Here is a 15775-nt window from a genome sequence, read left to right on the forward strand (position 1 = left end):
TACACAACCTGGAACCTCTGTATTTGTTTGAATGGAAAGGAAAATTCTCAAATAGTGGCTTCTGTAAATTAGGTTTGTAGAATGTCACAACATTTTGTTTGCTTGTTTTCTCTCCTAGCAGGTTTTATTTTATGGCTTCTGTTTTCCTTTTGTTAATATTAAGACTAGGCTGTACTCGCTTAAGTCCTACTGGATACACTGTGTGACAGTTAAGAAGATGGATTTTATAGTCCAGCGAGACCTGGGTTCAAGTTGCCTCTGCTATTTACAAGCTGAGTTTCACCAGGCCCAGTACAGAACCTCAACAAATTAAGTAGCTTAGTGAATAAAAAGGTGAAAGCCAACGTGCTTGGAATGCAAGGAGCCCTTAACACATTTAGATGATCGAGGCTACGTAGGAAACAACCCTAAGCTAAACACTTCACATGAGTCACGTGTTGAAAGTGTAGTTATGAAAAACAAGAAAAATAAATGACAAAATGGGAAAATACTTGCAACTCATATCACAGACAATTGGCTAATCTCCTAACATAAAGAGCTCCAATAAACTGTATAAAAGTCCAAAAAGTCCGGCCTGGGCAACATGGCAAAACCCTGTCTCTAGGAAAAATAGAAAAATTTGCCTTGCACAGTGGTGTACACCTGTAGTCCTGGTTACTTGGTGGGGGGCTGAGGCAGAAGGATTGCCTGAGCCCAGGAAGTAGAGGCTGCAGTAAGCTGAGATTGCACCACTGCACTCCAGCCTGGAACAGAGCAAGACACTGTCTCAAAAAAAAAAAAAAAAAAATTGACTTAAAAAAATAGCTGAGGATATGATCAGGCACTTCACAGAAATGAAAAGATATGACTCAAACATAAGAAAAGATGCTCAACTTCATTCATAATAAAATAAATGTCACCGAGAGATTGGTGAAAATCCACAACCGTAATGTAGCTTAAGGGGAACTGGTATTCTGAAACATCGTTAGTGGGAATGTAAATTGAGATTTCTTTTTTTCCCATGAAGGACCTTATTACAAACACGTAAATCCTTGCTCTAGCAAACGCATGCCTATGTTATCCTACAGATTAACTAGAGTTTGTCCAAAACAATACATATGAACATGGTTACCCATTATGGCGACCTAGATGGACTTCAAAAGAGGACTTGTCTCATTAATTATGATTCAGCTACACAATGGAATTTTATGCAGTATTAAGAAAACAGTAAGGATGCTTATTATGTACTGACATGGCAAGATCTCTAAGATAAACTGTTAAGTAGATGAAACATGATGCAGAATGCTATGTATGGGATGTCACCACTTGTCTAAAAAGGAAAAAATATTCTTCTGGCATGCATGTGCGTAAAAAAATCCTTGAAGGAAAAAAAGCTGTAAGTAATCGTGATAAATGGAGTTGGACACTGAGAGAAGGCACAGGGATGAAAGGAACACTTCACAGTATTCCTTTTAAAAACAGGACAAGCCTTGCTACATATTATCATTCATAAAATTAAACAATTCTTAAAAGTTAGAGGTTAAAAGCCATAAGCTGATCCCTCTTCCCCCCTCCGAGCAGAGCCCTCCGGGCCCAAGCACCACAGCAGAAGGTTTGTTTACCTCTGCATATTTAAACTGCTCCAATGAATAACAAATACCAGCCTGACATGAATGAAGCTCTAGTGAAGGAAATGCAAATTAATGAGATCCCTGGCCCCTGCTGGGCCTGGGTATTTGTCAGGAGTGCAGGAGTGCAGAGAACCAAACAGCAAGTCCAGTGAAGGTCAGCCAGCAGGCAACGTCCGTGGTTTTCTGAGGTCACATGCTGGCAGACTTACTGTGTGTAAATGTGGGTGCTAGGCCACAGATGTTCAGCACAGAATCTCCACAGCACAGATACCAAGTGCTTAGCAACTTCTTGCCAACATTTAAACACAAAGACTGCAGTCAACGTTCATCTGCTGCAGTTCACAAGCTTTCCTTGCCTGAGACTGGGGTTACCTGTTGGGTAATTGTGCTCACAGCATCCAGACTTAGCAAAAATGAAGTCAGAGAAAGAGTAGACCTCCTCACAGCTTAAGATTTACCTTGTATTTCTTCAATGCACTTACATAGGGTATGGAAAAAAAAAAAAACCACCCAACAACTGACTTTCTTGTCTTGGCATAAGTTGAAGCTTTGGAAATCTCAGCTATGGGGTTTTGAGCAGTGGTTCTAGATGCTGGGATCCCATGGGCCAGTAAAATTTCAACAACAAAAATTTGGAATCCAACCTTAGATTTCTAACTTTATTTTGCCAAGTAAGAATCTAAACAAGCAAACACATGTTATAATCCCCATCACATAATAAAAGGGCATTTTTAGCTCCGTAAAAGGAGAAAGAAATTTCAAATAAAGAACAGAACTTTCTCTGTCCTCTTCCCCCTGTATTCACTAAGAAGCAGTTAAAGTTCAATCATGGGCCAGCTCTGGCATTCTGAAATTCACCTCTTCTGAAGCAAGTTCATTTTTAAGGCCAAAGCTACTGCTTGTCTTAAGTCTAAAAATACATATATCTTAATGGCAACATATGTTTAGAATAACACAATGTTGAAGCTTGAGGAAGCATTAGCCGCCATCTGGAATTCCCCATTTAGCAGATAAATAAATAAAAGTCCAGTAAGGGAAAGCAATGGCCCAAACTGATCAGGAACAAACAAGATTGGGAGATTAGACTCACATCAGAATAGCAGAAACGTCACCAGCAGATAAGAAAGCCTTAACTTAAGGCTATAATAACGTTCCTCTGCTATTCCTCCTTTTTACAACTTTACAAGTTACAGGGTTACAAGTTTCAGGGTTCTCCCTGTCCAAATATCCCAATTACTTCCACATGAAGCCCTCACACCACAGGGGCTGGTGGGTATAATTTCAGTTACAAAAGCTCTGGTCAGCTGGTGTTCTCATCTGTATGTACTAAGAACATCACAGCTTTGTTTATGGGGTTTTAGGGACTGATGACCACGCACTAGTTTTGGTCACACTGGACTGGGAGATGTGATGGTAATAAGCAATGGGGTAAAACTAATTTAGCATCTCAAAGACACACAAGGGTCCAGTTTTGGAGCTGAGACTCAGAGTTTTGCTGTTTCTAGAGCAGCATTTTCTATTTAGTGAGCTTCTTTTATTTCAAATTGTAACCGAATCATCAGTAATGGCTCTGGGGCCTTTTGACAAAACTAATACGGACCCAACTCGTGGGCAATAGTGGTCGATTTTGCTAAAGCAGGCGTCCCCAAACTTTTTACACAGGGGGCCAGTTCACTGTCCCTCAGACCGTTGGAGGGCCGCCACATACTGTGCTCCTCTCACTGACCACTAATGAAAGAGGTGCCCCTTCCTGAAGTGCGGCGGGGGGCCGGATAAATGGCCTCAGGGGGCCGCATGCTGCCCTCGGCCGTAATTTGAGGATGCCTGTGCGAAAGGATGCGAAACGCCCTCACTTTTGTTTATCAAACATGACCTTACCCTCTGTGTGACAGGATAAATGAAGGGTGCTTTGTCTAGATGTACAGACATTAGGAAAGCTTAAGTGGCATTGTGGCTGGATGAATGACACTACAGTCCAGTAACAAACTACGGATGGGACCCAGTCTTCAAGTTGGACCTTTGTACACAGCTGTCAGTAGAAGAAGACTTAAGGTATTATTATTAATTGCTTCTGCCAATTCAAATCAAGGAGATCCCTTGGTTTCCGCATACAACTCTTTACGTAACTAGACAGAGACACAGAGATTGGTCCTCTTTTTTGCCAAAGTAGACAGTGCTCATGAATGGAAAAACAAAACAAAGCAAAACAAAAGACACATTCCTTGCTGGTGCCAACTTCCCGCTGCAAAGCAGTTCTGTGATGGGTACACATGAGCTGCATTGTTTAAGAGGAAGCTGCACCATCTTCAGAGACCAACCAGCTGACAGCCAATCTTTAAAAGTCAGCATCTGAAGACCGCTTAAATTCCCCAACCACAGTGCATTCTGGGATGCCATTTACTGGGAACATGTGACATCACTGGTTCTCTAAACATTAAACCACCCAAGAAGTTATTATGATACTGGAAAACTGTGCTTTGAAGAGAATTTCGAATAAGGTAGAATACTGTATAATATTCAGTGGCTGCAATAAATCCTTTATTTTGAACTAAAGGAAGGGGTATATGGCTTTTATCAGCAGGAAATCAGTTTCTCCCCATCCCTGCCAAATACATGTTGAACAAAGACATAAAGAGTTTTGATTTGAAGGGGTATCATATTATGGGCTTGGCCAGCAGCAGCCACATCTCTCATTTTCTCCCAAGTAGACTATGCTGGCAGCTTTGTGTTCTACCCACACGTACATAAAAACTGGTGCAGAATGTTTGCATAGATCAGGAGTTGGCAATCTTTTTCATTTACTTTTCTCTTTATTATTTTTATTAAATATAAAGAGACGAGGTCTCATTATATTGCCCAGGCTGCTCTCAAACTCCTGAGCTCAAGCAATCCTCCCACCTCGGCCTCCCAAAGTGCTGGGATTATAGGCGTGAGCCACTGCACCCAGTCTTAGCAATCTTTTTCTATAAAGGGCCAGACACTATTTTGATCTCTGTGGGACATAAAGTCTCTGTAGCAACTGCTTAACTCTGCAGCCATTATAGAATAGCAGCCACAGACAATTTGTAAATGAATGGATGTGGCTTTATTCCAATTAAACTTAATTGACAAAAACAGGCAGAAAGCAGGGCCTGTCCCATGGGCTGTTGAGTGCTGACCCATGGGATAAGACAGTGGTCCTCAACCTTTGGGCACCAGGAACCAGTTTTGTGGAAGACAGTTTTTCCATGGACAGTGAGAAGTGGGGATGGTTTCGAGATGAAACCATTCTATCTCAGATCCTCGGGCATTACATTCACATAAAGAGCATGCAACCTAGATCCGATACATGCACAGTTCACAATAGGGTTTGTGCTCCTATGAGAATCTAATGCCCCAGGTGATCTGACAGGAGGCTGAGCTTGGGTGTGAATACTCACTTGCCCTCTGCTCACCTCCTGCTGTCCAGCTGAGTTCCTAACAAGTCACAGATTCCCACTGGTCCGATGCCCAGGGCTTGGGGAATCCCTGGTATAAGACAGACTTTTGGATAAGTTTATGTCAGTATGCCTTGAAATGCAGGCAGTTGGCTAGTTTGTCAAACATTGAATGATAATATGTGGCAATATTTTATATGAACCTTTGACATATATGTTTGCTTATCATTTAGGATATGTTTTACCCTTGCTGTAATTTATTGGAATTCTCTTCCAAAAGGTGGGTATTCCCTGACTGTCCAAATAAATCCTGAAGTGCACATGAATCACACCCAAAGGCAGTCTGTTTTCTGTAATGATCTTTATAGCAAGCTAAACTCCTATTTTACAAATGAAGAGATTAAAATATAGGGACTTTAAAAATTCCTCAGCTGGATAATTATCCTTGAACATGGAAAGACGTTTAAACTTTTACCACTAGCTTTTAAACCATTTTTTGCCACCCCCAGGTAAGGTAGTGATAGTGACTCCTGGAGAATAACAAATTAGAGCTGGTTTTTAGGGGAACAAAGAAGCAGACTGAGGTCCATAATTCTAAGATAAAAGCTGGGCATTGTTCTGATTCAACAAAGCACAAATACAATTCCCATGCATTATTGCCACAATGTAGAGAAAAACAAAACTTTGGGGCCAGCTAACTCTGAGTTAAAATCTTGGCTTTACCAAGATTATTGGTTGGATAGCCTTGGACTAAGTGACTTAATGTCTTAGGGCCAAATTATTTAACACATCAAATAGCATTTTTGTAAAGATAATAGATAATAAAAATTAATATATATTACATAAGTAATTTACTATATGAATAAAACTATGCTTGGTTCACAGTTGGTACTTACAAATTTTGCCTCTCTTTGCCACCTCAGGTTCTTGTTTACATGGTACAAACATTATAAACCATCCTCTTTCTTCTTTATCCTATCAATGCATGAAGCCTGTCTAAAACCTTGAGTTTCTGATCACAACACAGAATTTGGGGTCAAAAGATTAAGATATGATTACGATTTTCTTACTTATCTACTTTGAGATTTTGGAACACATTTTGGAAGATCATAGAGCTAGACAGTTAAAAGAGATTTTTATATTCTTTTTCAAATCTTAAAAAAGCTTTATACATCTACAAAATGAAATAATTCATAGTACAGATAATGTACTTAATATTTAAAAATAACTTTGAGCAACTTCAAAATATATAAATAAGATCAAGCACAACGTGTTTGGTTGCTAGGGGAAATGGATTCTGTAACTTCAGAGAGCAATAACTGAAAACATCTCAAGGTACCTCAAGCAATTAATTCTATGGCTCAGTTAGACTCACTGAGTTTTGGAGCCAACAGAGACCGCAGAATGTTTGCATGCTTACAACCAGGGCCTGTCCTGCCCACCTATCCCTTTCCTCATCCCTCTATGGGCTTGGAAATACTTGGAGAAAGAAAGCATTATTTGACCCATTTATTCCAGTTTAATTGACATGCAATAAAATATGCAATTTATTAATTTTTCACATGTGTATATACACCTGTGAAACCACCACAATCAAGATACTAAATTTATCCATCACTTTGTAGGGGTTTTTTGATTGCTACAGCAACTAGGAGCTATTACTGGCAGGGCCTGGGGACCACAGATCTCCTGAAATTTACTGTCTTGCACAAAGAATTGTCTTAGCCAACAAAGTCAATAGCACCTCCATTGAGAAACACTGGGCCAGATCTCTTTACTAAATCCATGAAGACACTGAGTTCAGACGAGGAAATGGAGGCAAGACTAACGTAAGTTTCTTCTGTTTACTGTAAATCCATCTGAAGTGCCTGTGTTACTTAAACAAACAAGATAGCATCTGCTGAAAGAAATTCTTGGTCTGACTCAAATGTTGAGGCCGGCGCGCTTGCCATGGAGGCGTGGGAGCCTGAGTCCAGGACATAGAGCCAAGCCGGGACAATAATTCATTTGCATTTAAAAAAAAATAAGAAAACAAATGAATCAAATGTTAAATATTGTATTGCCATGTAAAGGCTGCAGATACTCTAAAGTGCTATATTTTAAATGTGGCAACAGATACCTCTAAGTAAGGGAGAGTTAGGTAGCTACTCCTCGGCCAGTGACTCACCTGCTGCTGCTACCTTGGATGACAGTCAAGGCCAAAGACACAAAGTGCTAAGAGATGCCATTTCGATATTTAAGATGCTTATTTAAAGTAATTTTGAGTTTTATTAGTTGTAAGAGTCGTGTAATAACTCCAAGAACAAAATTTGTTATCTGCCAGAAAGATTCTCTCTCTCAAGAGGAAAGTCATGGACTAGGCCAGTAGTTCTCAAACTTTTCCATGCTGAGAATCACCCTGAGGGCTTGTTAAAACAGATTCCTGGTTCTCACCCACAGGATTTCTAATTCAGTTGGTGTGGGTGGAGCCCAAGAATCTGCATGGCTAGTAAGGTCCAGGTGTGCTGCTGCTTAGGATCTGGGACCTCACGCCTGGGCCACTCTTTCCCCAAGTGTCTTGTCAACGGCTGGCTGTGTTGACTGGACACTGGAAGTAGACCAGGTCAGTCAGCGACGATGCGGGAAGACCTGGAATATCTTTATACCCCCACCTTCAGCTGTAATGATCTCAGCACCCTCAACTCACTGTCCACACTCCCACAAAAGCCCTCCATTTCTCTTGTTCTGTGTAGCCAAAGAACAACAAAGTTGAAATGTCTGGGTAGAGCCCTTCAGAGACTATGAGAGCTCAAACAAACATCCTGCAAACACATTTACAAGCATTATGAGCCTAAAAAATTCATACCAAAAGACGAAGACAATCTCATCATTCCCCGACTTTCAAGAGAAAAACATGTAGTTAATACACACTTTTTGGGAGGGCAATGATAGACCGTTAAAAACAAACACAGAGGACATTTCCAACGATAGAAACAAGAGTAGGATCATGAGCAAGGATTCTATCTTGGGCCTTGGGGTTGTCCATTTTCTGTCTGGAATCTGATTCTCATGGCTGCTAGATGACCCTAGACAAGCAGACTTCAAAAGGCCCGTAGGCCAACTTTACTCTGCAGCTAAGAGCATTTAAGACAAAACTACGTAACTGACTTTCAAAATTTTATGAGCTCTGCTCATTGGTGACTATGTAGGGGTTACCACACATGCACATACGAATTTTGTTTTTAGGCAGTTGACACCTGGACACAGAGATAAATGTGTAAATATAATTCTTCTAAAGATACACATATATTTTTAATAAGGTGATGAGTACACTAGTGGTAAACAAAGTGTCACTTCAGCCATGTTTACCCAAGCCTGTAATAACAGAGCTTATTTTAAAATGTTAAAATCAATTCTCACAGCTCCAAAGACAAAATAATTATCTCCAAGTCCCCAAATAAATTATCTTTATTTCTATTTTCCAGATCATTTGAAAAATTCTGTCACTTGTGGTGACATTTCTCATTTAATGATTACTTCTTCTCTTCCTAAACGAAGGTAGTAATAGAATTTTTAATTAATTAGTTTTATTGTGATAAAATACACTCAACATAAAATTTACTACTTTAGCCACTTTTAAGTCTACAGTTCTGTGGCGTTAATATATTCACACTACCATCATTCATTTCCAGATATATTTGTTTTTAAATAATTAATCTCCTCACCTTAAAATGATAAAAGCTGGAGACAACATAACATGTATGAGTAACTTTGGTATTTTTGCAAACAGCAGGATTCTCTATGTTTTCTGGAGGAAAGTTAAGTTAAAGTCATCATAAAAGAGAAGACTTAAGACTAGACTCAGATTTGAGGCCCAGTTGTGGGCCTACCAGCCCATGCTTTTAAATCAGGAACAGCAAAAACCCAGCAGCACCAGTTGCTGCTTCATGGAAGCCTTCCTTCTCTAACCCCTTGGCAGACATCACTCTGTGATTACTTCACTCTTACACACTGAACCTCAAAATCTTTCTCCATATGGTCTTCAGTCATTCATCACAACTAATTAGAATTGGTTCATAGATGAAACCTATTCAGCATCTCCACAAAAAAATTGCCAGGAAGTATCCTGATGAAACAGGAAATAAACATCATTTGGGCTGCCTTTCTCCCTGCCAAAGGCCCAATATTTGCATCTGTACATGTAAACATGTACATAAGTAGAGAAGCCCTTCAGTATGGGGTTGCCACAAAGAAGGTTCCTTAGCATGGAAATCATCACAAATAAAAATGTTCTTACCTGGGTAGGAACACACTTTCCACCACATAAAAGTCTTGCATAAGAACATCTCGTTCTGGCTTGGAAGTGAGATTACCCACTGTATATCCTATTCCCAGCTGAATAGCACCTTTAATAGCAGATGAAGCAGTCTGCAAAGAAAACAAGGGTCTCAGCATTAGCCTTAACAGTTAGGGCCTTGTTAGACGGCACAGGAAACAAAATAAGAGAGCGGGGTTCAATCCTCCTTCTCGTTCAGAAACAATGACGAGACTGAGGTTCGACAAGGTAAGTTGCTTCTTTTGATGCGGAATCTATTCTAAATAATAAGCCTCTTTTCATAAATTTTTTTTGTGATAATCTTCCTTATAAATGCTTAATGGTCAAACTATAATCCAATCATCTATCTTCCTAAGAACTCAGAAACTTGAAGAATAATAAATAGCATTATAATTTCTACCTAAAGACAAATGGCACACTCACATTTAAAAAAATAAGAACTTTAATAACATGTATATAAATTCATAAGAGTATTTTGTCTTCATAAGGACTGAGAGAGTAAAAAATAATTTGAATCTTTGGAGTACACAAACAATTTAATTGGGAAGTTGCTTCCTAGTCTCACCATGGATCCATAATAATTTCTTACATTAATCTGTGCTAAAACATACAGCAGTGGGGACACTAACATTTCCAATTTACCACTTTTCTAATATCATCCCATAATTGAGCTGATGTAATGTTAACTTGGAGAATAACTACAGTATATATGTGTATATGTATGTGTGTGTGTTTTTGTATATAAGCATACACATGCATAGTTTTAACAAGATAATAGGAGAAATAACAGAATAACTCAATTTAGGACAATTAGAATGTATTTTTTTACGGTGAAGTGTGTCATATGTTTCACGCCTTGCACTGCCTAATGTAGTGCCACATACATGGTAGGAATTAAATAGTTAAATCAGTGGTTCTTCAACAGGGACATCTGACGATATCTGAAGACATTTTTTGGTAATCACAACTGGTGGTGGCATTACATCTAGTGGGTAGAGGCCAGGGATGCCGCATAGGAAAGCTCCCACCACAGAGTCATCCAGACCAAAATGTCAATAATGCCGAGGTTAAGAAACCCTGACTTGAAAAAATGCAATAAAGATCATTTACTTTATAGGAAAGGTACTTTTTGATTTAATATTTTTACTTAGCAAATCTAAGACCCATCCTTACCTGCCTACATGGTTTATATCTTTTTATTTCTTCATGCTTTAAACACCAGAGAACAAATGTCTATTCTTGAAAAAATTTCTTTTCTTGACTTCTATGATAGAGTATCATCCTGGAGCTACTTCTATTTTTTTTTTTTTTTTTTCCTGTCACCCAGGCTGGAGTGCAGTGGTGCGATCTTGGCTCACTGCAATCTCTGCTTCCTGGGTTCAAGCAATTCTCGTGCCTCAGCCACCTGAGTAGCTGGGACTACAGACATGCACCACCATATCCAGCTAATTTTTGTATTTTTAGTAGAGACAGGGTTTCACTATCTTGGCCAGGCTCCTGCCTCAGGTGATCTGTCTACCTCAGCTTCCTAAAGTGCTGTGATTACAGGCGTGAGCCACTGTGCCTGGCCCACTTCCAGCTTCTCTGATAGTCTCTCCTGTCACTTCATCACTGGCCTTTCATATTATATTGCTATAACTGCAGTGTCCCCAGAATTTGATCTTTTATCCTCAGGTCTCCTTAATCACCTTGGTAATCAATCCATTCTCGATGGCTTCAAATACTGTTTCTATTCATATGACTCACAGATTCTTTTCAATCAATTGGGATGCTGTTCTGTCAACACAAATGCAGTATACACAGAGCCAAATTAATACCTTATATCCTCTCCATACCACCTTTGAAATTGGCTTCATTTCCCAAGGCACCGTAATTTTCAGTTATTCAAACTTGACCTCCAAACAGACTATATCTAGAACAGGGTAGGTCTCCAGTCAGTACTTACTAACTTCACCTGAAATGGCCATGCTCAATTGGTACCATCAGTCACCTGCAGACACAAGTAAGGATGACTACTTTCCCACAGAGGCATCATTTCATCACTTTGCTTATTCCACCATAAATATTATGTCATCCTGAGTGTGAGGACAATTGTCTACATCCTTGACCCTTCAGGCAGTAGAAAAATGACTGTGTTTTTCTTTTTTCACATGACTTTTTATTTAAGCTCCTACGGCAGCAAGATGGCAAAAGTCTGAGACTTAAGCCCACAGTGCATTGAGTGTTTCTTAAAAAAAAAAAAAAAGTCTGCTCTTTTAATACTCCCTCTCTGAGCTCTGCAATGCCACCAATTGGCATCAGTGACCTTTTGTACCAGTAGCTCTGGCTTTTGAAGGCTGAAATGGATTTTTCTCATTTTAACCTTGCATAAAAATTCAAAACGCATCTCTTCTCCCATGTGTCACTCAGACTGGTAAGGCACAAGAGGTGACACGAGCACTTTCCAGAGGGCCCGTTATGCCACATTGTTCTAAGCCAGATCTGTCAATAGGTTCACAAGCTGTCCTAATGTTCTCACCCCCTGTACCGCACCCTTGACCCTGCTTTCCAGAACTACCTGTATCTGTTTAACTCACGAAAACATCATTTTAACACTTCTTGGGCTGGAACAACCTGCCAAACGGAGTATCCAATTCTTTGCTGTCTCCACCCTGGTGACAGAAGGTAGTCAAAGCTGTGACTAGTCTACACCTATCGAACTTTAGGAGCATGAGAATCACTAGGTACACTTGCCAAAACAGATGACGGTCATATTCCCAGAATTTCTGATTCTAAAGGTCTGGAGTGAGGAGCAAATACATGCTCTTGTTCTAAGAAAAAAATCTTTCTCCTATGGTATAAGGTTAACTTTTGAGTCCCTGAGGGGTAAGATTTTGAAAAGAATCCTGCTATTATATATTTAGTTAAATCAAAAACAGACTGATAATAATATTAGTTTCAGAGCATTTAAAATTCAGGTGCTCTGATGGGAGAAATAAATAATAAAAAGTAGTTATTAATCTTTTTTGACCAACTAATTTATGCCAGACCCTTGATCAAGCATCCTCAAACTACAGCCTGCGGGCCGCATGCAGCCCCCGAGGCCATTTATCCGGCCCCCCGCCGCACTTCAGGAAGGGGCACCTCTTTCATTGGTGGTCAGTGAGAGGAGCACAGTATGTGGCGGCCCTCCGGCGGTCTGAAGGACAGTGAACTGGCCCCCTGTGTAAAAAGTTTGGGGACGCCTGCCCTTGATGTATGGATAACAACAATTATGACTATAATCTATCATAATCATAGCACATACTAATGTAGTGTTTACCACTAAATGGCAGGCACTGTCCTACGTGCTTTCTGGTTATATTAACCCTATTATCTTCACAACTCTATGAGGTGGGCACTCTTACGAGTTCTACTGGCTCAGGAAGGTTTAGCAATTTCTATGGTCACACAGCTACTGAAAAGGTGAAGCTGGGACTCACCTCTAGGGGGCTGGCTCCAGGGTCCCAAGTTATACTCCACTGCACCTAAAGTCAGAATCTCCTCACTCATTTGACCCTTTCAAGAACCATGCAACATAGTAACAACTGTTCTTATTTTACAGGGGTGGATTTAAGGCTCAACAAGCTTAAGTGACTTGCCCAAGTTCCTCTGCTAGTGTGTGATGGAGTCTGACTGCCAAACCCAGGCTGCCTCCATATCCGTTTTTGCAAAATGAGCCTAGAATCAAAGTTGGAAGTTCTCCTTTAAGTCTGGATGTTTGACCTCAACAAAGCAAAAGCTCTGAGAGAGCCATTCCTTTTGACGAAAAAAGGGTAAACATTTTTATTTGTTTCTAATTATACCTGCCCATGGGTAAGCCAAAGAAAAACTTGTAAACTTCTCGGTAAACCTTTACAAACACCATCATTAATGTCGCCACTGGTAAAAGGGGGACTGATAACGAAAGGTGGTATTTTGCTGACACGCTAGGAATGACACCTCAAAGTTTCCTCCTTCCTTAGGTCTATGTAAAAATTAAATGCTTTAATATTAATGAATTTGGGTATCATTAAAAAGCATCTTATATATGGAATCTAAAAAAATGGAACTTGAAGTAGAATACTGGTTACCAGGCACTTGTTGGGGGCTGGGGACTTGGAGAGACACTAGTCCAAGGAAAAAATTTCAGTTAGATAGCAGGAAGAAGTCCAAGAGATCTATCGTACAATATGGTGACTACAGTTAATAACAACTGTCATATTTTAAAAATTGCCAAGAAAGTCGATTTTAAGTGTTCTCATCACAAAAAATAACTATGTGAGGAAATGCACATTACCTCAATTAACTGACTAGACTGAGCCATTCCACAGTGTATACATATTTCAAAACATTGTGTTGTACACAATAAATATATATAATTTTTACTTGTCAATTAAAAAAATAGAAAAGAGCATCCTGTCTACTTTGTAGAAATGCTATGCACAGTGGCATGCAGTTTCTTATGCCTTCAGTAATAAAATCCTCATCACCTGACATTTCCCCACTGGACATTAGGCACATCCTAATATTGAGCAAGATGTACTCTGAAACTGTGAAAGAACACTTTGAAATGCTACCTGGGGTGTCTCTGATGAGATTAGCAAATCATGATGACAGAAAGAACCTTCTGTGTGAAGTGCTGGTGATTGCACTTCTAGAACCAACAATTCTTTCCCTGCAAACTCTGAGCTGCCAAAGCTCCCTTCCTTCCTCCGGCACACCACCAACAGACCAGTGACATGGTGGTGGGTCGCTGGCTTTGTGCACACTGAGCTCCTCTGCTTTCCTCTGCATGGCTTGGCATATGCCCTAAACATGCTAGGACAGGACCACTGCCCCTTTGAGTGCCAAGGGGGACCTCTGACTCCTTTAAAACATAAAGGTTTAAGTTTCAGAATACAGCAAACACACAAACAGCAAACAGAGTCTATTTTTAATTCAGGTCTTTGCAAGGGCTAAGTGGAGGCAATATGTTGCCTGGATACTAGAAAAACCTCCGAAGCGTTTGATACTTGGAGGAAGAGAGAACTGTATAATATCACAAAGGCAAACCACGAACACTTTACTTCACAGCTCCTCTGTGTTAACCCAAACCTGTTCAGATATCATGGTAATACTAAGAGGAAAATGAATGTCAGCTTGCATTTGAGTAACATGTTATGATTTTCAAAGCACTGTCTTTTAATGATCACATTTGATTGTCACAGCTGTTAAACATCTAGGTAGGGTTTCTCATGTCATAGCATAGATAAGGAAACCGTGGCTCTGGAAGACGAACTTGGTCTAAATCCCTTAGCCAGTGTGTGCATACTCTGGCCTTCTAGAAGGCTCCCAATGCAGCATTCTACAATTTTGCTTTGCCTCCCTCAGTTTTCTCTGCTAGAGTTGAAGCCGATAAAAGCTGAGAAGCAGCTGAACAATGAGATAATAATGATGAAAATTACAATAAGACTAAACCCCTGAGCAAACCCATTCTTAGAAGAGCAGTGATCCTTACAAGATTTTAATGTCCTTACAGGAAACTACTTTTTACAGCACATTATCTATAAAATTAGTTCGCTAATATGCCATCTGATATCACTGCTTTAAAAGGAAATCTTAAAACATTTTATGTCAACAGCATTTTTCTCCCTAAGGTGAACTAATGAACTAATTATGGGATTATGGCCAATATAGATGTTTACAGAGTGACTGTTTTCAAAAGTACAAACCTGATCATATCACTCACTGCCTTGCTTAAAGACTTCTAGTGGGTTCTCGGCACCCTCCCTGCAGGATTAAGGCCAAACTCTGAGCTTAACGCTGGAAGACTATCTTAGACTATTATTCCCTGTCTGTCTCCCACCGACTCCATGCCCAACACCCATTTTAAAAACCAAACACTCTATCCTTTGAGCAAGCTGACCTTATGAACACCTAAAAATTACAAGTGAAAATTTTTGCTTGTATTTTTACCACGGATGGGATCCAATGCTTTGTTTCCGAGAAGATCTATTTTCACAGATCTAGAGAGTTTAATTCTAAAGCAGAGATATTCACTGACAAGGTGCCTTAGACTAGGCCATAAAGAAATGGTTCAGTATCACCTGTTAACAGCGAGAGAGGGCCAGGTGGAGTGGCTTAATGCCTGTAATCTCAGCATTTTGGGAGGCTGAGGAGGGTGGATCACTTGAGGTCAGGAGTTTGAGACCAGCCTGGCCAACATGGTGAAACCTCATCTCTACTAAAAATACAAAAATTAACCTGGTATGGTGGCACATGCCTGTAATCCCAGCTACTCAGGAGGCTGAGGCAGGAGAATCATTTGCACCTCAGAGGCAGAGGTTGCAGTGAGCCAAGACAGCGCTGCTGCATTCCAGCCTGGGCGTGAAAGCAAGACTTAGTCTTAATAATAATAACAACAAAACCAGCAAGAGAGTAACTCTTGTGTGGGT

The 15775-nt window shown here is 40.1% G+C and overlaps 1 protein-coding gene across 6 annotated transcripts in view; it reads right to left on the reverse strand.

Moving 5' to 3' along the window:
• Positions 1 to 15775, reverse strand: part of PIP5K1B (phosphatidylinositol-4-phosphate 5-kinase type 1 beta) — a 488372-nt gene that overhangs the window by 150865 nt on the left and 321732 nt on the right. For all 6 annotated transcript variants that reach the window (XM_074394717.1, XM_010346143.3, XM_074394718.1 and 3 more), the window contains one exon: positions 9303 to 9433. In XM_074394717.1, coding sequence (XP_074250818.1) covers positions 9303 to 9433 — 131 coding nt within the window. The remainder of the gene's footprint in view (positions 1 to 9302; positions 9434 to 15775) is intronic.

This window comes from Saimiri boliviensis, chromosome 2, assembly GCF_048565385.1.
Source record: "Saimiri boliviensis isolate mSaiBol1 chromosome 2, mSaiBol1.pri, whole genome shotgun sequence".
Classification (NCBI taxonomy): domain Eukaryota; kingdom Metazoa; phylum Chordata; class Mammalia; order Primates; family Cebidae; genus Saimiri; species Saimiri boliviensis.